Below are 25,522 nucleotides of genomic sequence, written 5' to 3'. Positions count from 1 at the left end.
GGCACCTGGCAAAGGAGACCCAAAGGCAGAGGGGGTCAGTGCATCCCCACAGGGTCAATACATCCCTACACAGCCCTCTGCCCACACATGGTGCCAACAGAGACCCCAGGTCCCTCCCCCAAGCAGCATCTTGCATGGTGCAAACTGCCCTCCACTCCCCGATTCATCTTCCAAGCTGAGATCTTGCTGCCCCTCTGCCCCCCAGCCTGCCCCTCAGCTGAGGCCCCCCCATGGGCTCCTGATCCGGCCACCATCCTGCCACTCGACCTCCTGTCCCTGCTCCTTTGGGGCGTTGGGACAGTCCGACAAATGGCCCCGACGCGGGAAGACAAATCGATATTTTGGAACGTTGGTGGAATGGAAGTTCCAGGAAAACGCCGGACTGTCAGGAGCAGCCAGACGCTCTGTTTCTATCTGTTTGATGCCTTCGAACAGGCCAGAAAACACGAGCTAGGATGGATCTCAGCACCCGCCGGGAATGTAAAACAGCAAAACCCAAGATCTGCTGCGGCGAATGAGAAAGTGTAGAATAGAATCTAATCAGAGAAAATAGAATCAAATATCAAAGCGTAATCGAGTCTTTTTCTCTGGTTAGATCCTCTTACGCTTGCACAGAACTACAGTCTAAAGAGAGAAAATATATAAACATACAATCGATTATGTTTTCTATATTTCGGTTCGATTACACTTTGATATTCGATTCTATTTTCTCTATTTAGATTATAACTATCAAACGTAACAATCTAAGTCTATAGTAGAGTAATAAGATTGAGGGTAACAGAATAATAAATCATATAATATGAGAGGATAATGGAATACAGAATGGAAATGTATCAAATAGAGTGTAATATAGAGTGAAAGTTTAAGAGAATAAGAAATCGTACGCAGCAGCAGGAGGACTGGCTCCATTTTGATCAGTTTCCAAATTTTTCTGTCAAAATCTCTTTCAATTGTGACAAAATGGCCTTTTCTGACAGAAAACACCTCTGCCAGAATTGCTTCTGGCCCCTGGCCTGGGCAGGTTCTGGGTCCCATTCAGGGCCGCAGGCCAGGTGCCAGCTGGGCGGTGTCTCTGCGGGCGACATACCAAAACGTGGGCGCTACCAAGCGGCATCCTCCGTGCGGCACCCCCTCACTGCCCCGTAGGTACCAGGGAATGCCGTCTGGAGGACGCCGTGTTGTAGAACTGGGGGGGCAGATGTGTTTGGGGGCTGGAGAGCACTGTTAAACGGGCCACCAGTTGGACCATCTGATCCTGTCTCTCAGTGCGAGAGGCACTGAATTCCAGCCACGTGCATTGTGCAACAGGGGGCAGGTCCCAGATGTGCTTGTGCAAGAGGGTCATGTCCCAGACACACTAGTGCGAGAGGGGGCGGGTCCCAGACACACTTCCTGCCACACTTTCGAGGGGTTGTGCCACCAGAGTTTCTCTGTGGAAAGCGCAAGCCACCACGAGGGTGTGACGAGATCCAGGTGTGGATCGGCCGAGGGAGGAGCCTTTCTCTGCTGCCCCCACGATTTCTAGAAACTCTGGCTTAGAAACGTTTGCAAATGGGAATGGGTCTATTTTATGTATCCCTCCACCTGTTGGGTAAAGGTACTAAAGGTTAGAGCCTGGAAGAGGTCCCGGCAGAGGTGCACAGCACATGGGTGAAGGGGCTGCATTGGGAGGTGCTGATTGGTGGGCTGGCTGGAAGTAGTCCTGGTGGAGGTGGACAGCACATGGGTGAGGGGGCTGCATTGGGAGGTGCTGATTGGTGGGCTGGCTGGAAGTAGTCCCAGTGAAGGTGGACAGGTGGGCACCGCCTGGGTGAAGGGCCAGCACTAGCAGGTGCTGATTGGCTGGGACGTTGGAAGTAGTCCTGGCGGAGGAGGACAGCACATGGGTCAAGGGGCTACACTGGGAGGTGCTGATTGGTGGGGTGGCTGGGAGTAGTCCCGGCAGAGGTGGACAGGTGGGCACTGCCTGGGTGAAGGGGCAGCACTGGGAGGTGCTGATTGGCTGGGAGGTTGGAAGTAGTCCTGGCGGAGGAGGACAGAGCACGGATGAGGCAGCAGCATGACCTGTACAATCTACCCCCAGCCCACAGTGACTCATTCTCTCTCCCCGAGCCAGCCTGGCAGTGCTGGGCCCCAGCCGCCTGCACCCAGTGAGCACAAAGCATTAGCAGGGACCCGCTCCGGGGGGCTGAATGGGACTCAGGACTCCTGGGTTCTGTTCCCTGTTCTGCCTCTGACCTGCTGTGTGACCTCACTGCCCCTCGTGTGCCTCAGTTTCCCCTCCTACTCTGTGTCTGTGTAGCTTGTAAGCCCCTTGGGGCAGGGACCATCTCAGTGTGCAGCGCCTGGCGCGTCGGGGCCCTGATCTCGATCGAATGCTAGACCCTACCATAAATACAGCCAACAATCTGAATTCAGCTCAACCTTCTTGCTTTCTGCCCCATGCATTTGGGGAATGGGGGAGGGGTGTTGCTTCATTCCAGACTCCCCCCCCACCCCCCTGCAGTTACACTGAACTGACAGCCCACTCCACCCAGTTCTGTTCCAGATGGTCAGGACCCCCCACTTCCCGGGAGGGGTGTGCTAGCTGATACCGGGGCAAATACTAATCCTGTCCCCCACTAGTCCTGTCCATTTCACGCCTCAGTTCGGCTGCCCTGGCCGCAGGTGGAGATACACAGAGATTATTCTGCCCCCCTCCCCAAACACACATGCATTTCCCAGCCCCCATGGATAACCCCAGACTGGTCCCCGCTACCGATCCAGCCCCCAACTCCAGCCCCGCTGTCCAGGTCCTCAGCTGGCATCACACCTGCCAAGCCCCCCCTTTTCTGCACAGAGTCGGGCTCTGATCCGCCCCCAACCTGTACAGCTCTGCCGGGGGCCATGGCACCATCACCCCAGCCTGAGCTGGGCCAACGGGTGGATCCAGCCGCCACCAGCCCTGGTTCACATGCGTCGCTCTGATGAGTCCCCCCGAGCCTGGCTCCCGGGCCCAGGGATCGCGCCTGTTACTGGCTACAGATTGCTGCCAAGACTGTCCCGGCTGGGGGCTATAAATCTCTGTATACCACACACCCCCTTTTATACAGCCCCACCCTCCCCCTCTCTCTATCCATCCCGATGCACCCCCATCCATCCAGATACACCCCCTATCCATCCAGCCCCATACACCCCCTTTTCTACAGCCCCACCCTCCCCCTCTATCCATCCAGCCCCATACACCCACCTCTATCCATCCAGCCCCATACACCCCCTTTTCTACAGCCCCACCCTCCCCCTCTATCCATCCAGCCCCATACACCCACCTCTATCCATCCCCCCTCATCCATATATATCCCCATCCATCCAGCCCCATACACCCCCTTTTCTACAGCCCCACCCCCCTCTCTCTATCCATCCCTCCCCACAAACACCCTTGTCCATCTACCCATCCATCTCCATACACCCACCTCTATCCATCCAGTCATCCCCATACACCCCCTTTATACATCCCCATCCCCTCTATCCATCCCCATCCCCCCCCATCCATCCACCCCTTTATACAGCCCCACCCCCTCCTCCCTCTCTCTATCCCTCCGGATACACCTCCTCTATCCATCCAACCCCATACACCCCGCTCTATCCAGCCTCATAGACCCCCTTCTATCCAGCCCACAAACACTCCTGTCCATCTACCTATCCATCTCCATACACCCACCTCTATCCATCCAATCATCCCATACACCCCCTTTATCCATCCCCATCCATCCCCCCCATCCACCCGCCTATACAGCCCCACATTCTCCTCCCTCTCTCTATCCATCCAGATACACCCCCTCTATCCATCCAGCCCCACACACCCCCTCTGTCCAGCCCCACAAACACCCCTGTCCATCTACCCATCCATCTCTATACACCCACCTCTATCCATCCAACCATCCCATACACCCCCTTTATACATCCCCATCCCCTCTATCCATCCCCATACACCCCCCATACATCCACCCCTTTATACAGCCCCACCCCCTCCTCCCTCTCTCTATCCATCCAGATACACCTCCTCTATCCATCCAGCCCCACACACCCCCCTCTGTCCAGCCCCACAAACAACCCTGTCCATCTACCCATCCATCTCTATACACTCACCTCTATCCATCCAATCATCCCCATACACCCCCTTTATACATCCCCACCCCCTCTTATCCATCCCCATACATCCCCCTTCCATCCACCCCCCTATACAGCCCCACACCCTCCTCCCTCTCTCTATCCATCCAGATACACCTCCTCTATCCATCCAGCCCCATACACCCCCTTTATACCGCCCCACCCCCTCCTCTCTCTATGTATCCAGCCCCACAAACACCTCTCTGTCTATCCATCTCCATACACCCACCTCTATCGATCCATCCATCTCCATATACCTCCTTTATATATCCCCACCCCTCCCCCATCCAGCCCCACAAACACCCGTCTGTCACTCTATCCATCCATAGACACCCTCCTCTATCCACCCCCAGCCAGCCAGCCCCGACACCCCCTTTTATCCAGCCCCTCCTCCCCAGCCGCCAGCCCCGACACCCCCTTTTATCCAGCCCCTCCTCCCCAGCCAGCCAGCCGCGCACACCCCTTATTCCGGCCCCTCCTCCCCAGCCAGCCAGCCCCGACACTCCCCTTTATCCAGCCCCCTCCCCCTCTAGCCAGCCAGCCCGACACCCCTACAGCCCACCGTCCAGCCCCGACCAATCCACTATCCCCGCCCCTCCCCTCTAGCCAGCCAGCTAGTCCCCTACACCCGCCTTATCCTCCCCTGCCCCTCTTAGCCAGGCAGTCAGGCCCCGCATCCTATCCGCCCTCCCCTCTAGCCAGCCAGATAGCCCTTTGACACCCCTTTATCCGCCCTCCTACCAGATGCCCCCCCGATCATCCCCCCTTTTATCAGCCCCTCCTCCTCCTGCAGCCCGCCGACACACGCATTTTGTCCACCCTCCTCCCCGTCCCGGGCCTGGCCTGCCGACCCCCCGGCCCCTCTCACCGGCCCCTCTCTAGGCAGCAGCCATCGTCGTACCCTCCCTGCAGCAGGCCCCCGCGTGCTCGCGGCAGTACACCCCCTTGCTCCGCGGCCGCCGGCCGGCTTCATCGCGCTGCGACGCATCGGCGCGATCGCCCGGTCTCCTGTACCCACTCATCGGCTTTCTCTCAGATGCCGAGTCCCAGCGCGCCCTCGCAAGGCGGGTGTGGAGTCTCTGTTGCGGGGAGGGGGGCTGATCTGCTTGGCTTCATTAACATGAGGCAGTGTCCCCTTGCGCGGGGGTTGGGGTCCAGGCGGGAAGAAGTCGTCCCCCTCCCTCTCGCCCCGTCTCCGTCCTGCTTACCCCCCCTGGGGGTTGCTTTGCCCCACCCCGGTCCTAATTCTCAGCACAAACTGCGTGATGTGGGTGCGGATCGACTGCGGTTACTCAATGACCAATGCGCAGGGAGCCCCTTAGGGGAGACAGGGCCTGGGGTCCCTCGGGATTATGCCCAGTTTGGGGTGTGGTACAGGGCTTAAAGTGCTGCCCGGCTCCACTCACCACACAGAGGGATGGGCCTAGCACGCCACGAACTTTCTTGGGGCTGTGCATTATTCTGGCACCTAAGCGTGAAAGCTTATTGCGAGTGTCTCGCGACCCCCGGAGTGCGCTCTGCGGCTCGTGGGCACTCCCCAAAGCCCTCGGTATGCCACTGTTCGACATGAGCCTAGAGCTGTGTACCGCTGTACAGTGTACTCTCCGGAGTGGTGGGGAATACCAGTACCTTCGCTGTGATGTGGATTGGTCCCCGGGTCGCATCCGCGAGGGAACCCAGACCCTCGCTGGGCGTTTGCTGCTGGCTGCTCGCCTCTGTGTCTTCGCGGGAGTGGTAGTCTAGTGGTAGAGTGGGTTAGATGACTCATGTCCTGTTGGCTCCTGGGTGCGATCGCCCAGCGAGTAGCTGAGAACAGCTCGCTCCTTCATCCTCGCATAGTCTGAAGAGAAAGTGGTCCATCTCTCTCTCTTTGCGGGGGAGGGGGGGCTGATCTGCTGGCGTCATTAACATGAGGCAGGTGCCCCCTGCGCGGGGGGGTTGGGGTCCAGGCGGGAAGAAGGGGTCGTGTCCCCCCCCTCTCCGCCCCGTCTCGCTGCTTTTTATTCTGCTCGCTGGGGGTTGCTTTGCCCCCCCCCACCCTCCGTGCTTAAGGGGATCTGAAAAAATGTGTGTGTGGGTCGCTCATAATCTGGGGGGAGCAGTTTGGGTGGGACAGGGCTTAAAGTGCCCCCCCAACTCCACACACACGAGGGGGGCTAGAGCCGCCTCTGGGGGGCTTTTCCCTAGTGACTGAGAGAGTCCTGACCCCGAGCCCTGCGGCTGCTCCAACCACTAGACACCACTCCCCTCCTAGAGCTGGGAAGAGAACAGACTAATGGTGGGGGGCAGGGAGCCAGGACTCCTGGGTTCTCTCCTCGCTCTGGGAGGGAAGTGGGGTCTAGTGGTTAGAGTGGGGGGGTCTGGAAGTCAGGACTCCTGGGTTCTATCCCCAGCGAGTAGCTAACAGCCCCTCTCATTCATTGCATCTGAAGAAGTGGCTTTTTTACCCATAAAAGCTCATGCCCTGTTAAATCTGCTAGTCTTTAAGGTGCCACCGGCTCCTTGTTGTGTTTGTGGATACAGACTAACACGGCTACCCCCCCCTCCCCATTCACTGAGGGCTGATACTGCTGCTGTGGGTGGTGGATCCACCGGCCAGGAGAGACCCTGGGTTTCTGTGGCCCACAGTCAGCCTGGCTGACCTTCCCTCTGGCTGGGGGGAGGGCTGGTTGTGCACAGGTTGCACCCCACAGTCCAGGCTTTGGGCAGCTGCCCCAGGCAAAATCCCCCCTGCCTGAGCTGAGAGGGTGCATGGCCAGGGAATCACTTTGCTAACCTCCCTGCCAAACCCACCCTGGTTCTCTCCAGGCCTGAGGCTGAGTATGTGCCTTCCCAGCCGTCTTTCCTGGGTTCTAGTCCCACCGTCACCCCCTCCTCTGTCACTCCATGAGCATTTCCAGTTACACACTGGGGCACCTGATTCTCAGCTCCCATTACCATTACCACTAGACTCCACTCTGCTGCCAGAACTGGGGATAGAACCCAGGTGTCCTGGCGCTCAGCCCCCCACTCCAACCACTAGACCCCACTCAGGGCTGGGGATAAAACCCAGGCTTCCTGACTCCCAGCCCCCCCCCTCTAACTTTCTCCTCCCAGAGCCAGGGAGAGAATCTAAGAGTCCTAGCTCCTGCCCCGCCCCACTCCAACTACTAGACTCACTCCCCTCCCAGAACTGGGGATAGAACCCAGGCATCCTGGCTCCTAGCCCGACCCACTTCCCTCCTAGAGCTGGGGATAGAACCCAGGAGTCCTGACTTCCAACTCCCTCACTCCCCTCTCAGAGCCCATAGAGAACCCGGGAATCCTGCCTCCCAGCCCTCCTGCTGTACCCTATCATTCTAATGGGGCACACCCAGTGTCTTGCACAATGCTCGTGCCCCATCAAGACCACTTTTGTGTGAGCGTGTCACAGGTGTGCCAGGGGGAGCATGCCCCCCCCAAGAGCCCCATATTGGCAACAGAGGGCCAGGACCCAGTTACAAGCCTATGCCCAGGGTCCGTGTTTGCCCAGTGAGCGTGACCTTCATGCTGTTTCCATGAGCGTGGTCTCAGCTGAGAGCTGGTAGTCATGGTTATTGTGGGACGGGGCCTTCGGAAAGGTCTGGAACGTGTAGAATAACACGTTCCCAAGCTGCCAGGGGTGAGACGGGGCACCTGGGCCGGGTAGGTCACAGAGCATGAGAACAATTGAGATCCTTCACCCCAGCCTAGCACTGACTCTCTAGAGGGTTGGGCCTTTCCAGACTCCAGGTCAAACCCTTAGCTAGGTGCCTGGTGCAGCCAATCGAAGTGAATAAAACACCTTGGTTATGAAAAGGGACAAAAGCTCTGGAACCATAGAATAGGAGCAAGACAGGGACGAGATGGGGATCCATTATGGAGATGACACTCGGCCGGGACGGGGGGTCTCATGAAAAGAGGATCCCGGCTCTTGTGTGCGGACCACGGCTGGGAGACTCACCGTTGGGTGAGATGTCCCGTGTGGCCAACGCTCATGAGTCTCATGATCACTGTTGGCTTCCTTAAAGCCCCAGGTCCTGGAGTCAGTGGATGTGGGATGATTTCAGAACTTCGGTCTGAAAGAAAAAGAAAGCAGCAAAGAGTCGTGTGGCACCTTATAGACTAACAGATGTTTTGGAGCATGAACATGCATCCGATGAAGTGGGTATTCACCCACGAAAACTCATGCTCCAGAACGTCTGTTAGTCTATAAGGTGCCACAGGACTCTTTGCTGCTTTTACAGATCCAGACTAACAAGGCTGCCCCTCTGATAAGAAAAAGGAAGTTTCTAACCCTCGTGGTTGTGGAGAAAGCTTCAGAATGGACCCCCTGTGCACCCTTATCGGACAGAGAAGGCCCCTTGTCAATTCCTAGAGGTGCCAGACTGCGGTTCACATTTGTCTTTTATCCGTAACCTTGTTTCCAAGCCTTGTACTGTGGTGCTTGTGACAAAGTTGGGGGTTCTCGGAGTTTTGCACAAACACTGTGTGTATCTCAGTTTCCCCAGGGTGCCGCATGTTTAACCTGCTGATGCAGAGGGTGTTTGCTGGTGCAGAGGACCAGGTGTGACCTCACCTAGCAGCCGGGACCCCAGATAATGGATTGGAGGTTGGGGACCCCAGCAACTGGTGACCAGGAGGCTCGCCCCGTATTGGGAGCCAATCAGCTGTGGCCAATGGGAGGACAATGGGCTGAGGAGGACCCAGGTGACCTGACCAGCCAGTCCCAGCTGGGGTGGGAACAAAGGACAGAAGACCTGTCTGGAGGGAGGAGGGGCTGTAGGATGAGCAGCTGGAAGGAGGGGGCGTGGGGACTGGGAACAGAGGGCAGCCTGACTCCACCTGGATGTGGGACAGACCTAGATGAACTGGGCTGAGGGTTGCTTGGCCCAGGGTCCTGAGAACCCCTGTGCCGGGTCCAGATGTTCAATAAACCCTCTGTTATGCCGGCTGCTAGTCACTGCGGGCTAGAGATCAGGGGGGTGTTGGTCCCTCTGGGGGTGGGGAGCGAGGGACTCCCTGAGCGGGAGACACAGGCATGCAGACAGCTCAGAGGAAAAGTCCCGGGGTGGCGGGGCCAGAGGACCAAACCCCCGGGAGACAGTGCACCCCTCATTGGGGGCTGTCACATGGAAGGTCCCTCCCAGGGGCTGAGTGAGCCCGGGGCCTGTGTGTCCATGACATGGCTTCTGTCTGAATCTTTTCCCTAAGCTGGGTCAAATAACCGTCTGGTGGGTTTAGACCAGGGGTGGGCAAACTACAGCCCACAGTTCACATCCAGCCCATTGGAGCGTTTCATCCAGCCCTCAGCTCCCGCCGGGGAGTGAGGTTGAGGGTTTGCCCCGCTCCAGCCGGGGAGCAGGGTCAGGGGCTTGCCCCGTGCCGTGCGGCTCCCAGGAAGTAGCCGACATGACCCACCTCCGGTTCCTATGTAGTATGCAGAGGTGTGGCCAAGAGGCTCTGAGTGCTGCCCCATCTGCAGGCGCCGCCCCCAGGACTCCCATTGGCTGTAGTTCCCAGCCAATGGGAGCTGCAGGGGTGGTGCCTGCAGATAGGATAGCATGCAGAGCCGCCTGGACGGGAGCCACAGGGGTGACATGCTTCTTGGAGCTGTTTGTGGTAAGTGCTGCCCGGGGCCTGCACCCGAGCCCACCCTGTCCCCCAATCCCCTGCCACAGCCCTGATCCTCTGCCTTCCGAACCCCAAACCCCTCTTCCTCAGCCTCCCACAGATCCCACCCTGCACCCCAACCCAGAGCCCCCTCCCGCACCGTGACCCCCAATTTCAGGAACATTCATGGCCTGCCAGACAATTTCCATACCGCGACTTGGCCCTCGTGCCAAAAAGTTTGCTCACTCCTGGGTTAGACTCGGAGGCTTTAAAGCCAGAGGGGACTATCTCGATAATCTAGTGTGACCTCCTGCACATCCCGGGACCTCCCCTTCCCCTGCACTCCCTGGAATAGCCCCGTAACCTCTGGCGGAGTTACTGAAATTCTCACATCATGATGTGACAACTATGCACACAGCTACGTGCGTGTTGAACGGGGGGAAGGGTCGGGGGGCTGCTTCCAGAGAGGCAGCGCATCCGCGTGCATTTCGGGTGAGGGACTGGGCGCTCGAGCATAACGCAGCGGGGTGCACTGACAGGCCGGAGGGACCTGTGCCACAGGCCAAAGTAAACCCAGGGGAGCCAACTAGCTCCATGGAGCTGGGCACAATTATCTCTGCTCTGATCCAAGTGCTCAACCAGGGAGCCGGCAGAGGGAAAAGTCAGGTTTGCGGAGCCAGCAGCTCATCGTTTGGGGCGTTTCTCCCACTGGGTACAGACAAGCCAAGCTGTGAGCAGGCAGCCATGACTCACCCTGCATCCCTTAGGTAGCCCCGAAAGTGTCCCGGGGAGTGCATGAAGCGTGAGTAAGGGCAGCTTTCTCTCAGGCAGGTGTGAGATAACGGGGATCCAGGGAAGGAAGAACCGGTTGGAAAAAGCAAAGGAGACGTGAACACTCATGGGAAACAGTCAACTCCATTCACACGTGCTTGTGCAAAACAGTCTGCTCCATTCCCACGTGTAAAACACAAGAGCGTCCATTCCCATGTGCCTGTGCAAGATGCTGCGGGTTCCACTTCTGCACGCTGGTGAGAAACATGGCAGGTTCCGTTCACAAGTGCGCGTGTGAAACACAGCACTGTCCCAGCACAGCTTCCTGTGGAATATCTGCTGGTCCTTGGATGCATCCAAGAAGCTGGATGGCCCAGGTCTGTTCTCTGTGGATCCCGTGCCCCCCAGTTCAGCGCTAAATCCACCCTCACGCCCCCTACAGCTGCCCCATGGAGGAGCAAATACCTGGGAACCTGCCCTGACCCCCAGCACTGCTCAGAGAGATCTACAGCCCCACAGTGGCTGAGCAACTCCTCTCCCTCCCTACAGCAGGTCCAGGCTGGCAGGAGACGCTCCTAGCAACAGACTGGCCTGGCCCTGGTGGGACCCCCAACTTGGAGGGAAATGGAAGCTCCTTATCCATGGCTTCTTGGCCTCAGCAGGCTTGCAAGTGCAGCAGGATGGCCTTGGGCTCAAGGTGCTGGGCCAGAATGCCTGGGTCCAATTTTCAACTTTGCCACAGACTTGCCGGGCCTCAGTTTCCTCATCTGTACAATGGGGCTAATGATCCCTGCTGTGTCTCCTTTGACTGTGAGCTCTTTGGAGCTGTGTGCAGCACCTGGCCCAGGGGACCCTGATCTCAGCGGAGGCAGGGACTGTCTCTCACTGTGTGTCTGTGCAGCACCCTATACAACGGGGCCTTGATCTCAGCTGGGGCAGGGACTTTCTTTCCCTGTGTCTGTGCAGCGCCCGGCGCAACAGGGCCCTGATCTCAGCTGGGGCAGGGACTGTCTCTCCCTGTGTGTCTGTGCAGCGCCCGGCACAACGGGGCCCTGATCTCAGCTGGGGCAGGGACTGTCTCTCCTTGTGTCCATGCAGCACCTGACACAACAGGGCCCTGATCTCAGCTGGGGCTTCTAACATAAAAATTCTAATTAGCAAGAGGCTAGTTTGGATCTAGGAACACATGGCAAAAGGGAAGCGTGAGAACCAATAAACCCCACCCCGAGAGGGAAAAGCCCCAGCCCGGAGGCAGTAGAGCAGAAAATGCCCCAGTGAAGCAGCTGTAACATCTCAAATGTCAAGAATATACCCAGGATTGTGGGATCATTTCTGGAGGAGCTTCCAGTCAGTAACTCCTGGGGGGATGATGGGAGGAGACTCATCGCAGGACACGAGATGGAAAAGGAGGACTGGGGAGACAAGCGATCGCTATCGAATAACCAGGGACTAGCCAAGAGGCCTGCAAAGCAGCATGGTGAAATCTGTCTGCAGCTGGGGCTGGGAACGGGTCACACACTGGGGTGAAGCGGCCCAGCCCCCCTGGAAAACACAGAGACCTCTCGTCCCGGCAGCCGGGCAGGTTTTGAACAGTGACGGAGTCATTGAAGCGCCTGGACCCTAAGGCGAGCCAGTTACTGGGGTGCGGGCTTTCAAAAAGGCCATTGAGCCAGCTTCACCCAGGAGCTACGAGAACGAGTCGCTCCCTTCGTGAGACTCCAGAAGTTGGGCCCAGGGCCACCCAGAGGATTCAGGGGCAAAGCAATTTCGGGGGCCCCTTCCATAAAAAAAAGTTGCACTACTATAGAATACGATATTCTTGTGGGGGCCCTGCAGGACCCGGGGCCTCTGGGTGGCCCTGGCTGAGCCAAGCGAAGGTTAAGCGGTGACTCGATCCTGGCTCCAGGCAGCTGCCTGGGGAGATTTCGGATCCTCGCGGGCTCTGGGATCCAGCAGAAAAGGGTCCGGTGAGATCCAGTGGCTGGGAGCCCGAGCGAGACACGTTCAGACTATGCCCATTTTTAAGAGGGTGGAGAATGAACCATCCGAGAACTGACCCAGGGCGGTGGTGGAGCCTCACAACTTGGAGATCAGGGGAACTTTCTAAAAGAGGCTCCAGCTCAGAGCTGGCTCTAGGAACCGGTGGACGCAATTCTCCGGCCTGGGATCCACAGGGCAGGGCAGGGATGGAGGTGAGAGGGGCTGGAACGGGCACAGTAGGAATCCCCAGGACCCTCCTTTCCAGCCTGGAGCCAGCTTCCCCCCACCCCCACCTCTCACCACCTCCCCTCACTCCCCCTCCTATCCTCCCAGCCCTGTAAGTGCAGGGTGTCCGTTCCCCTCTACTCGGGAGCTCAGACTAGATCTGACGGTCCCGTCTCGCCTTCAGCTCTGCTCATTCACTGCAGAAGGGCCCCCCCGTCTGCGAAGGTGGACAGTACCAGCTGTCAGGGGCCGCCCCAAGCACGGCATGCAGGTTGCCCTCGGTGGCTTGCCTGCGGGAGGTCTGCTGAAGCCGCGGGACCAGCGGACCCTCCACAGGCAAACCGCCAGAGGCAGCCTGCCTGCCGCCCTCGCGGCGCCGGCAGAGCGCCCCCCGCAGCTTGCCGCCCCAAGCACGCGCTTGACATGCTGGGGCCTGAAGCCGCCCCTGCCAGCTGCTGTATTCCTGCATTTCACGTCCCTCATAGTCAGTCCTGGCCCCATTGTCCCAGGGTGGCACTAGGGGGCGCTGTCCCTCATAGTCAGTCCTGGCCCCATTGTCCCAGGGTGGCACTAGGGGGCGCTGTGCTGCAGGAAGCAGGGTAGGGGCTCAGCAGATGGTGCTGTTCCCTGGCAGTCAGTGCTGGCCCCATTGCCCTGGGGTGGCACTAGGGGGCGCTGTGCTGTAGGGATCAGGGTGGAGGCCCAGTAGGGGGCACTGTCCCCTCACAGTCAGTGCTGGCCCCTAGTGGCTGCCAGGAGAGCTGCAGGGCTGGGAGAGGCATCGGATACAGGGGCTTTCACACCCTCCTTTCTCCCAGCGTGGCTGCAACCCTCACATCTGAATCCTTTGGTCAGGGAACGGCAGCTGCCGAGAGCCACAAACTCTCCACACCCAGTTCATGGTACTGGATGAGCCTTCCGTACAGGGGTGGGGTGGGGGGCAGGGGTTTCTTCACACAGAGCAAACTGCCCGGCCAGGACGCCTGGGTTCTCTCCCTGGTTCGGCAGGGAAGTGTGGTCTGGTGGTTAGAGCAGGAAGGCCTGGGAATGAGGACTCCTGGGTTTCCTGCTCCCTGAGAGGAATGGGGTCTAGTGGTTAGAGCAGGGGGGGCTGGGAGCCAGGACCCCGGGTTCCACTCCCAGGACTGTGAGAGAAGAGGAGGGGATTCCACCTCCACAGAGCATCACACAGGGAGGCTGTGAATGGTGCCCGCCAGGGACAGGAGATCCACCATCTGGCCAGGCAACCATCCCCGCTGGGTTGGGCCCCTGAGTTCCTCCGATCTGGCCTTAGGGATTCGGGCACCACTGAAGGCCCCGAGACCCAGGCACTCCCAAGCAGCTGTTTAATTCTGTCCCGTCCATAGGCCGGGTCCTGGCAGGTCCCAGGCACTCTCTGCTCTCAGCCTGGGGGAAAGAGCAGAGGGCAAATTAGCACGCTGGCCCTTTAATTGTCAGGGCACAACTGTCCCTCAGCTGCAGAGACCCAGAGGGGCGGGCAGCAGCCCTGGAAGGGGGTGGCCGGACGCCTGGGTTCTCAGCCGGGGTCTGCAGAGATTGGAACGGGATGGCCAGACGCCTGGGTTCTCAGCCACGGTCTGCAGAGATTGGAACGGGATGGCCGGACACCTGGGTTCTCAGCCAGGGTCTGCAGAGACTGGAACGGGATGGCCGGATGCCTGGGTTCTCAGCCGGGATCTGCAGAGATCGGAACGGGGTGGCCGGACGCCTGGGTTCTCAGCCGGGGTCTGCAGAGACTGGAACGGGATGGCCGGACACCTGGGTTCTCAGCCGGGGTCTGCAGAGACTGGAACGGGATGGCCGGATGCCTGGGTTCTCAGCCAGGATCTGCAGAGATTGGAACGGGAAGCCGGCAACCTGGGTTCAGGCCATGTTCTGGCGCCCAGCGTCTGCAGAGATGAATGGAATGGCCGGACGCCTGGGTTCTCAGCGAGGGTCGCAGAATGAACGGATGGCCGGACGCCTGGTTCTGCACGCCGATGGTTCTGCTGCCGGGTCTGCAGAGATGGAACCGATGGCCGGACCCTGGTTCTCAGCAGTTTCTGCTGCCCGGTGTGCATGAGATGGACACGGAATGCCGAGACGCCTGGGTCAGCCAGGTTCTGCAAACTGGAACGGGATGGCCGGACGCCTGGTTCTGCGCCGCGCGGTCTGCAGGAGATCGACAGGGATGGCCAGACGCCTGGGTTTCCAGCCGGGCGGTCTCAGAGACTCAGAAACGGGTGGCCGGCACGCCTGGTGTTCTCAGCCAGGGCGCAAGAGAATTCAGAACCGGGATGGCCGATGCCTGCGTTTCAGCCAGAGTCCTGCAGAGATGGAACGGGTGGCGGCACGCCCTGAGTTCTCAAGCCATGTTCTGCTGCTCCAGGGTCTGCCAGAGATGGAACTGAATGGCAGAATGCCCTGGGTTTCTCAGCCAGGGTCTGCAGAATCGGAGGGATGGCCGGATGCCCTGGGTTCTCAGCCGGGGTCGCAGAGACGGAACGGGGTGGCCGGACCCTGTTTCTCCCAGCTGGGTCTGCAGAGGATCGGAACGTGGTGGCCGGACGCCTGGGTTCTGCAAGCCGGGGTCTGCAGAGAGATCGGCAACGGGTGGCCGGACGCCTGGGTTCTCACGCCGGGTCTCAGAGAACGGAACGGGATGGGCCGACGCCTATGGGTCTCCAGCACGGGGTCTGCGAGAGATAGAAGGGATGGCGGACCCTGGGTTCTCAGCCACCCGCTCTCGCTACGAGAGACGGGATGGCCGGACGCCTGGGCTTTCAGCCGGGGCTCGGCAGATATCGGACCGAGGGTCGCGACCGGACGCTGGGTCCAGCCGGGGTCTGGCAGAGACCTGAGGGAGTGGCCGGAAAATGACTGGGTTAGCGATTCCAGCTGGAGGATCGAAGAGGCATGGCGCAACAGCCTGGGTTCTCAACGCAGTCTATAGCAGACAGGAACGGGTCGGGGCAGCCTGAGAGTATACAGCATGTTCTGCGCCCGGGCTCAGTCCCAGAGAGTGCAGCAGGGCACGATCCTGTAGTGCGTTTATCGAATGAGGGGAATAAATTGCCCCGGTTGCAGCCAGCAAGCGACAGAGCGACGAAGAGGGAAGGAGGGTGGGGGTGGCGTTACCAGCAACAGCTGCCCCCTAGGGGCAGGGCCAATCGGAGTGTCTGAGCTGCCTCTGCCTGGACAGGCGCAGGGCTGGCATCGCCCGAGCAGGGCCGGTGAACTGGCTGAGATGGACATGCGTGCGACGGCTCGATGCCTGGCGAGGGCAAGAGAGGTGAGGTGGATGGCAGTCGTGGGGAGGGCACTCGGGTAGGGGACGTCGCCCAAGGGCCTTCGACCAAAAGCCAAGACAGCGCTGGAACTTGACCCCTCGATGCTAGTGGAGCCATGTGGCTTTACCCGCCGCCACATACACTCCCTGACCTCACCTACTAGAATGACCACAACCACTCTCAACTAAGCTCCTCGCCAACTCTCATAACATTTCACCCAGTCCTAACTCAGCCCTCACTTCATCTGCCCCGACCCAACACCCAGCTCCCTGACGCCTGGGTTCTCAGCCGGGGTCTGCAGAGATCGGAACGGGGTGGCCGGACGCCTGGGTTCTCAGCCGGGGTCTGCAGAGACTGGAACGGGGTGGCCGGATGCCTGGGTTCTCAGCCGGGATCTGCAGAGATCGGAACGGGGTGGCCAGACGCCTGGGTTCTCAGCCAGGGTCTGTAGAGACTGGAACGGGGTGGCCGGACGCCTGGGTTCTCAGCCATGTTCTGCTGCCCAGGGCCTCATCCCACGGGGGCAGCAGGCACAAGTCCCTGTGCAGGTGCGTTTCTGTGAGGGGTTTGCCCCGGTTGGCCCAGCAGAGCCCAGGACCAGCAGCAGGGAGGGTGGGGGGAGGGGTCTTACCAGCACAGCGCCCCCTAGGGGCAGGGGCCCTCGCAGGAGCTGTGGTCTGAGCTGCTCTCCTCCTGGCACAGGCGCAGGGCTGGCTCCGCGGCAGGGGCCGGTGGACTGGCTGAGATGGACATGCGGTGCCGACGGCTCCGATGGCCTGGCGGGGCAAGAGAGGTGGGGGGTGCTCAGTCGTGGGGGAGGGCACTCGGGGTAGGGGGCTCTGCCCAAGGGAGCTTCGACACAGAGGAGCCAGACCCCCAGCTGCTGAGAACTGACCCCCCTCGAATCTAGTGGAGCCATGTGGATTTACCCCAGCCCCACACATACACTCCCTGAAGCTCCCTACTGACATCCCCAGCCCCCCACATCTCATACCCAGCTCCCTGCCCCTCTCCCATTTCACCCCAGTCCCCTCACGCTCAGCCCCCTCCACCTCTCTGCCCCCGAACCCACACCCAGCCTCCCTGACCCCCACCTCACACCCAGCCCCCCTCCCCTGCTCACCTGTGACCCTCACCGCTGCCTGCCCGTCGCCCCGGAGGCTGCAGTGCGCCATGGAGTTCCGCAGGGTGTTGACGGCCGACCTGTACGGGGAGACCCCATTAACAGACCCCCCCCACTAGGCAGGGGGTGCTGAGGTGATGGTGCAGACAGACTGCAAGGACTTGGGGATACCCCAGTTACGCAGGGACCCCTGAGCCAAGCCCAGCCTGGGCTTCTCTTCAGCGCCTTCTAGTGACTGATGTGTGAAAGAACATAACAACCTACTACTGCTGCCTGCTCACAGAGCTGCTCCTTTAGCTCTGGCCTGTAGCCCCGCAGGGCCCAGGGTTCAAACCTGGGCTCAGGCAGGGTGGTGGCGCGTTCACCTCAGCAGTGGGCAAAGGGAGGCCATGCAGAGAGCGCTAGGGGGCACTATGCTGCAGGGAGCAGGGCGAGGGCAGGGCGAGGGCAGGGCGAGCGCTCTCCCTTGGCAGTCAGTGCTGACGCCAGAGCCCCAGTGTGGCACTAGGGGGGGCTGTGCTGTGGGGAGGGGGCTCAGTAGGGGGCGCTCTCCCAGACAGTCAGCACTGGCCCCAGGGGGCGCTGTGCTGTGGGGCGTGGGCTCAGCAGGGGGCGCTCTCCTCCCACAGTCATTGATGATCCCAGAGCCCCAGGGTGGTACTAGGGGGAGCTGTGCTGTGGGGCGGGGGCTCAGCAGGGGGTGCTCTCCCCTTGCAGTCAGTGCTGACCCCAGAGCCCCAGTGTGGCATTAGGGGGCGCTGTGCTGTGGGGCGGGGGCTCAGCAGGGGGCGCTCTCCCAGGCAGTCAGTGCTGGCTCCAGTGTGGCACTAGGGGGAGCTGTGCTGTGAGGTGGGGGCTCAGCAGGGGGTACTCTCCCCCCACAGTCAGTGCTGACCCCAGAGCCCCAGGGTGGCGCTACGGGGAGCTGTGCTGTGGGGCAAGGGCTCAGCAGGGGGCGCTCTCCCTTGCAGTCAGTGCTGACCCCAGAGCCCCAGTGTGGCGCTACGGGGAGCTGTGCTGTGGGGCGGGGGCTCAGCAGGGGGCGCTCTCCCCTTTCAGTCAGTGCTGACCCCAGAGCCCCAGGGTGGCACTGGGGGGTGCTGTGCTGTGAGCGGGGGCTCAGTAGGGGGTGCTCTCCCTTGGCTGTCAGTGCTGACTCCTAGTGGCTGCAATGAGAGCCCAGAGAAGGGGGTGCACAGGACAGACGGGGGGCTCCAGGACAGCTCAGCATGGAGAGGGATTGGGGGACGGGAGCTGCGCAGCCCCTTCCCCAGCAGCAAACTCCGGCCAGGCCGCCCTTACCATATATCATTCAGCTCCTCTTTCACTGGCCTGCCATCTCTGCCTCCGCCCACGAACTCCGGGGCCCCCTCTGCACCCGGCCCTTTGCCCTTCAGCTGCGACAGGATCTGGGGAGAGAGGGGGGCTGTTCTAGCAAACGAGGGTTCCACCCAACCAGACCATTGGGGCACAAGGATCTGCTCTGCAGCATGGGGGGCTCAGCAGGGGGCGCTCTCCCCTCACAGTCAGGGCTGACCTCAATGCCCCATTGTGGCACTAGGGGGCGCTGTCCTGCAGGGAGGGGCTCCATAGTGGGCGCTCTCCCCTGGCAGCAGTGTGTGCCTGGTTTGTGAATGGACCACAAAGGGGGAGGAGCATCATGTAGCCCCACCCCCTTGCCTCTTCCTCCCCTCCCCCACGTCTCACCTTCCTGCATTTCACTTGATTCTCGTGCATTTTCTTTATGCTGACGAGGTTCTTGGTTATATCGTCCTCCTGATCCTCTGCGGAAGAGAAAAATCAGAGCCCCCAGTTCAGGGTTCCCCGCACCCCACCCAGACCCTCCATGGGCTCCACGGCTAACCAAATGCTCCTAGTGGCACATCTGGCCCTGACACCTGGAATCGCTGGAGCCCAGCCTTGCTCCCGCCCCTCGACTTGCAGTGGGGCCCTCAGCAGAGCGCGCGGTGCCTCCGGGCCTCAGTTTTACCACCTGGAAAATGGGGCTGATGATGCAGACCTGTTTCCCAGCAGGGCTACAAGGCAGAGAGGACTGGTGACCCCATGCTTAAGGCACTGGGCCTGGGAGGCAGAGATCTGGGTTGGTTCCTTGAGAGAATGTGGTGTAATAGATTAAGGGGGGTGGGCGAGGAGCCAGGACTCCTGGGTTCTATCCCCGGCTCTATCACAGGCTCATTGCCTGAACTTTTGTGCCAGTCCCTTCTGTGCCTCGGTTTCCCCTCCGGACAAGCAAGCCAACGCTGACCCAGCTGGGAGATCCAGAGCTGGAGGGTGCTCTGGAGGGCGTACTGTGCCATGCACCCACGGGGGGCGGGGGTGGGGATTTTTACCCATAGCCACCTGAGGGCTGGGGGCAAAGAAAGGGATATTCTGCAGGGTACCTACTCAATTTCTGATGGATCCTCCTCATCTCACCTTGCACTGACTCCAGCTCCTCCCAGAGGAATTTCTTGCTACAGGAAGAGAAAAGTCATCTGAAAGCCACAGGCTCCTGGCACCATTGCCCCAGGTCAGGCTGGGGAAATCCACAGAGCAGGGGACCCCACCAGCATCGGGGCTTGGAGAAGCTGCATGGTCTGGGTAACCCACTCGGGTGATATCCTGAGCCCAGGGCAGTCAATCCGGGGGGAGGAGCTACTGAGAAGGGAGGGGCTACTTGGGGGACGAGCTATTGAAGAGGGAGGGGCTCCCATTGAAAATGTTCTTGGGGGAGATTTTTAAAGGCCACACAGGAATTAGGCGCCTTGTGGGGCCAAGATTTCACCCCTTTCTGCTCTGAAACCACCACCACAGGTTGCGGCTGGAAGCTCCATGACGCTCAATGTGGTAATGTCACAGGGGGGCAGGTGGGCTCCAGCGACTTGGCACCCAGCCTGAGACTCTGGATGCCTGGGTTCTATTCCCAGCCCTGCAGCTGGGACCCATCCGTGCCTCAGTTTCCCCTTCCAGCTTTTGTCGTTAGTTTTGGGGCAATGACTGTCTCTCACCAGGTGTCTGAGCCATGTCTGGCCCCACAGGGGCTATTACTGTGCAAGCAGCACTCCTGTCCCGTGCACGGGTGGGCGATGTGTGCACGGGGCTGCTGGGAGAGAGGCAAGTGCTGGCAGTTTGGGCCCTGGACTAGGACTCAGGGGATTCAGGTTCAACTCCCAGCTCTGCCACTGACTCCCTGTGTGACCTTGGGCAAGTCGCTGTCCCGCCCCGTGCCTCAGTTTCCCCATCTCTCCAATAGAGATAATGATCTTTCCTTTGCCTGTCTAGAGGGTACAATCTTCAGTGCGAGGCCTATCTCTTGCTCTATGACTGTGCAGGGACCTGATCCAGTCAGGGGAGGGGTATCGGGATCCCAGGGGCAGCAGATTTGGGAGCCCCCTGCCTTGCTGTGGTATCAGCCCCCCATGCCCAGTCTAACCTCTCCAGGATCTCCAAGGACAGGTTCTCCAGCGAGTCCCCCCGCTGGATCATGCGGTGGTCGGGGCGCTCCAGCAGAGACTCCTGCAGCCCTTCCACCTCCTTGGCCATGGCAGCCCAGACCTCCAGGATCTTCCCATCCACCAGCCGCTCGAACATCTCCCCCTGGGCTGGGCAGCAGCCTCGGCTCAGCTCCTCTGTGGGGAGAAGGGGGGGGCGATTTACACCCACTCAAACATTACCATGTGGATTTGAGGGGTGGACCTACTGGTGAGGGAGGAGCTATAGAGGAAGGAGGGGCTCTTGATGAGGGAGGGGCTATTTGGGGGAGGAGCTACAGAGAAGGGAGGAGCTAGAGGGGCTATTTGGGGGAGGAGCTACAGAGAAGGGAGGAGCTAGAGGGGCTATTTGGGGGAGGAGCTACTGAAAACATTCTAGGCGGAGGTTTTAAAGGGGAATTAGGAGCCCAGGGGCCCTTGGTGCCTTTGACAACCTCAGCCCTTCTGGGAAATGATGGAGGCTGGGCCGGTGGTTCAGGCCCCAGGCTGGGACTCAGGAGATCCAGGTTCAACTCTCAGCTCTGCCACTGACTCCCTGTGTGACCTTGGGTGAGTCACTGGCCGCCCCGTGCCTCAGTTTCCCCATTCTACAATGGGGATAACGCTCTTTCCTTTCTCTCTCTCTATGGTGAAATATTCAGTGCAGGACCTTGTTGCTTGCCCTATGACTGGGCAGGGCCCCGTTCTCAGTCAGAGGGGTCGGGGGCAGGGAACTGTGCAGCGGCTGGCACAATGGAGGCTTCGATCTTGGTCTGGGGAGGTGTCTATGCAGCTCCCAGCAGAATGGAGCCGCCATAATCCAATGACTGGAGATAATCCCCTGGTCTGCAGAGCCCTCTGCTGGGAGATCCGGCTCCGACGGGGACTGAACTGTGTCTCACCTTCCAGCTGCTGGATCTTTCGCTGCTGCAGGCTGCTCTCCTGCTCCAGCAGGGAGACCGAGTGGCTCAGGGCTTCGAAGGCCTGTCGCAGAGACACGCAACAGAGGGGATTCATGGGCCGAGCCCTGACACCCAGCCCCGCTGCCTCTGGTTGTTTCCCAGGGCCCCTGAGTGTAGACGGAAAGGGAGCTAGGCTGGAGAGACAGTGGGGTTTAGCGCATGGGGCACCAGGCTGGGTGACTGGACTGAACTTGCTGGGTGGCCTTGGGCAAATCGCTTTGCTGCTATGTGCTTCAGTTTCCCTTCCCACCTTTTGTGTGTTTACATTGTAAGCTGGAGCAGGGACTGGCCCTCATTACGTGTCTGGGCAGCACTCGGCCCAATGGGGCCCTGATCCTGGTCGAGGTCTGTGCAGCGCCCAGCCCAGTGGGGAACCCTAGACGCTACCGTAATGCACATAACAAATCCCCTCTCCCTGCTGTGGTTACCTTTGCCTGGGCATGGAGTTGGCTTTTGATGATCTCCAGCTCATTTTTCAGGATCTTCTGGGAATCTGGGAGCATCGCCTGGACCATCCCTGCCACAGAGCAAAGGCGGCTGAGGGTGAGTGTAGAGCCGGAGCTGGCATGGGGTTGGAGCCCAAGGAAGGACTTAAAAACATGTGGAGCCTGCTTCTCTGTGCCACCGTGGCTCTGCACTGGCATAGGGGGCAGATTGGGGTACACTGCACTGTGGTTGTTCTCTGCTCCCCAGGGGCCCATGGACAGGGTCAAGCACAAGTTAGAGCAGCCCCAAGGCTGCTCTCCCTAACACCAGTGTCTTGACCAGGTCCCCCCTCAATCCCATGGCGTGCCCTCCTCCCCCCCCGGCTTGGGACACTGCCCCTCAGCCTGACCCCAGGTGGGGCCAATCCAAAGCCAGCTCATCTGCCCACTAATGGGGTCCACCCTGGCTCCTCCTACCACCCCCCAATCAGGGCCAGGGAGCCAGGCTCCCTCCCCAGAGGGCATCCCACCCCACTGCCTGCTGAGGAGGGGGTGTGTCTTGGCTGGCCACGCCCACTCACTGCCCTCCAGGTCTAGTGACCCCCGTCCCCACAAAGGATCAGCCAGGTCTGCCCCCTACCCCCATCATGGAGGTGGGATCGTCTCTCACCGTTTGTCTCGAAGGCCTCCGTCTCCAGCTGGCTCTGCAGGAAGGGGATCAGAGGGGGCCGTCAGCCTGTACCCACAGCACCGCTCTCCCCTGTGAGCTCGGGGGGCAGGAGTTAGGAATGATTGTCTAGGGGTCTGAGTGATGGACTCAGCCCATGGGGATGAGGCTGGAAGTGGCTCAGGTGTGTGCGGGATGAATCCTGTGTCCTTTGCGGGGAGCAGGGACCCCATTCTCATTGACGCTCAGGCCCCTTTATAGCCACTCTGGGAGCACAAAGGGGGTGGGAAGAGGCCTCCCGGACTATCTCTCTGGGTAAGGGGCCTCCCAGTTGGTGTGAAAGCAGAGTAAGGGGAGGCGGGATTGAGGGCATGCCCAGAACTTGGCCATTCCCTGGGCAGGGCACGAATTAGAGCAGCCTTGAGGCTGCTCTCGGTGTCACTGGAGACAGAAAACGGAGCAGTGCAAAGAGGGTTTAGAGCCATCACCCTCTGTCTGAGCCCCAAACTAGGGAGTGGGGTGCTGGGGAGCCAGGCAGACTCAGAGCCCCAGCACGATGGGGTCTCCGGGCTTTCCAGCGGCAAGGACCAGGATTCTCTTTCCATTCCAAGCAGCGCGGAGTCGCTTACCAGCCCTGCATTGCTGCTGGCCCTGGATAAGTAGCAGCTGGGTGCATTGCCCCTATTCTTGTCCTCCTTGGAGACTGTGATCAAAGTGGTCTCCTGGAAACAAAGGGGGAGAATTCAGCTACCCACATACCCCCGTCTACCCCTCCCCCGGGAAAGGGGGGGTATCTACTCGGCTTGGCAATGGAAAGGGGATGCTGCATTGCAACCTGCCTCCCTGCAGTGACGTCTTCACTGCAAAATCAACACACCATTATATGCAGGGAAGCGGAATACCAGGGTCAATGGGTCCTGGTCTGACCTGGGGCTAGGAGGCAGGATACCAGGGTTGATGGGCCCCCAGGGGGTGGGACATTGGGGTTGATGCTCCCCCAGTGGGCAGGATACCAGGGTTGATGGGCCTCTGGTCTGACCTGGGGCTAGGAGGCAGGATACCAGGGTTGAGGCTCCCCCAGCAGGTAGGATACCAGGGTTGATGGGCCCCTGGTGGGTGGGATACCAGGGTCAATGGGTCCTGGTTTGACCTGGGGCTAGGAGGCAGGATACCAGGGTTGATGGGCCCCCAGGGGATGGGATATTGGGGTTGATGCTCCCCCAGTGGGCAGGATACCAGGGTTGATGCGCCCTCAGGGGGTGGGACATTGGGGTTGAGGCTCCCCCAGTGGGCAGCATACCAGGGTCAATGCGTCCTGGTTTGACCTGGGACTAGGAGGCGGGATACCAGGGTTGATGGGCCCCCAGGGGGTGGGACATTGGGGTTGATGCTTCCCCCAGTGGGTGGGAAACCAGGGTTGATGTGCCCCCAGGTGGGTGGGACATTGGGGTTGATGCTCTCCCAGGGGGCAGGATACCAGGGTTGATGGGCCCCCAGGGGGTGGAACATTGGGGTTGATGCTCCCCCAGGAGGAGAGATACCAAGGTCGATGGGCCCCCAGGGGGTGGGACATTGGGGTTGATGCTCCCCCAGTGGGCAGGATACCAGGGTCGATGGGCCCCCACGGGGTGGGACATTGGGGTTGATGCTCTCCCAGTGGGCAGGATACCAGGGTCGATGGGCCCCCAGGGGGTGGGACATTGGGGTTGATGCTCCCCCAGTGGGCAGGATACCAGGGTTGATGGGCCTCTGGTCTGACCTGGGGCTAGGAGGCAGGATACCAGGGTTGAGGCTCCCCCAGCAGGTAGGATACCAGGGTTGATGGGCCCCYGGTGGGTGGGATACCAGGGTCAATGGGTCCTGGTTTGACCTGGGGCTAGGAGGCAGGATACCAGGGTTGATGGGCCCCCAGGGGATGGGATATTGGGGTTGATGCTCCCCCAGTGGGCAGGATACCAGGGTTGATGCGCCCTCAGGGGGTGGGACATTGGGGTTGAGGCTCCCCCAGTGGGCAGCATACCAGGGTCAATGCGTCCTGGTTTGACCTGGGACTAGGAGGCGGGATACCAGGGTTGATGGGCCCCCAGGGGGTGGGACATTGGGGTTGATGCTTCCCCCAGTGGGTGGGAAACCAGGGTTGATGTGCCCCCAGGTGGGTGGGACATTGGGGTTGATGCTCTCCCAGGGGGCAGGATACCAGGGTTGATGGGCCCCCAGGGGGTGGAACATTGGGGTTGATGCTCCCCCAGGAGGAGAGATACCAAGGTCGATGGGCCCCCAGGGGGTGGGACATTGGGGTTGATGCTCCCCCAGTGGGCAGGATACCAGGGTCGATGGGCCCCCACGGGGTGGGACATTGGGGTTGATGCTCTCCCAGTGGGCAGGATACCAGGGTCGATGGGCCCCCAGGGGGTGGGACATTGGGGTTGATGCTCCCCCAGTGGGCAGGATACCAGGGTTGATGGGCCCCTGGTTTGACCTGGGGCTAGGAGGCAGGATACCAGGGTTGATGGGCCCCCAGGGGGTGGGATATCAGGGTTGATGCTCCCCCAGGGGGTGGGACATTGGGGTTGATGCTCCCCCAGGGGGCGGGATACCAGGGTTGATGTGTCCCTGGTGGGTGGGATACCAGGGTTAATGGGCCGTGGTCTGACCTGGGGCTAGGAGGCAGGATACCAAGGTTGATGCGCCTCCAGGGGGTGGAATACCAGGGTTGATGTGCCCCCAGGTGAGTGGGACATTGGGGTTGATGCTTCCCCAGTGGGCAGGATACCAGGGTCGATGGGCCCCCAGGGGGTGGGACATTGGGGTTGATGCTCCCCCAGGGGGCGGGATACCAGGGTTGATGGG

The 25,522-nt window shown here is 60.3% G+C and overlaps 1 protein-coding gene across 2 annotated transcripts in view; it reads right to left on the bottom strand.

Moving 5' to 3' along the window:
• Positions 1-16,661: 16,661 nt before the first annotated feature.
• The window catches only part of CCDC159 (coiled-coil domain containing 159), a 10,881-nt gene continuing 2,020 nt past the window's right edge, over positions 16,662-25,522 (bottom strand). The window contains exons 2-11 of one of the 2 annotated variants that reach the window (XM_075061176.1): positions 23,302-23,394; positions 22,676-22,709; positions 22,009-22,097; positions 21,521-21,602; positions 20,582-20,777; positions 19,555-19,622; positions 18,856-18,932; positions 18,451-18,557; positions 17,149-17,228; positions 16,662-16,801 (exon numbers count right to left, since the gene is read on the bottom strand). In XM_075061176.1, the coding sequence (XP_074917277.1) occupies positions 16,671-16,801; positions 17,149-17,228; positions 18,451-18,557; positions 18,856-18,932; positions 19,555-19,622; positions 20,582-20,777; positions 21,521-21,602; positions 22,009-22,097; positions 22,676-22,709; positions 23,302-23,394 (957 nt within the window). In that variant the 3' untranslated portion in view covers positions 16,662-16,670. Of the gene's footprint in view, positions 16,802-17,148; positions 17,229-18,450; positions 18,558-18,855; positions 18,933-19,554; positions 19,623-20,581; positions 20,778-21,520; positions 21,603-22,008; positions 22,098-22,675; positions 22,710-23,301; positions 23,395-25,522 lie in introns of those variants that run through there. The other variant, XM_075061177.1, reaches the window with a different exon arrangement.

Source organism: Chelonoidis abingdonii, chromosome 26, assembly GCF_003597395.2.
Source record: "Chelonoidis abingdonii isolate Lonesome George chromosome 26, CheloAbing_2.0, whole genome shotgun sequence".
NCBI lineage: Eukaryota > Metazoa > Chordata > Testudines > Testudinidae > Chelonoidis > Chelonoidis abingdonii.
This window is presented reverse-complemented; position numbering and strand designations above follow the sequence as displayed.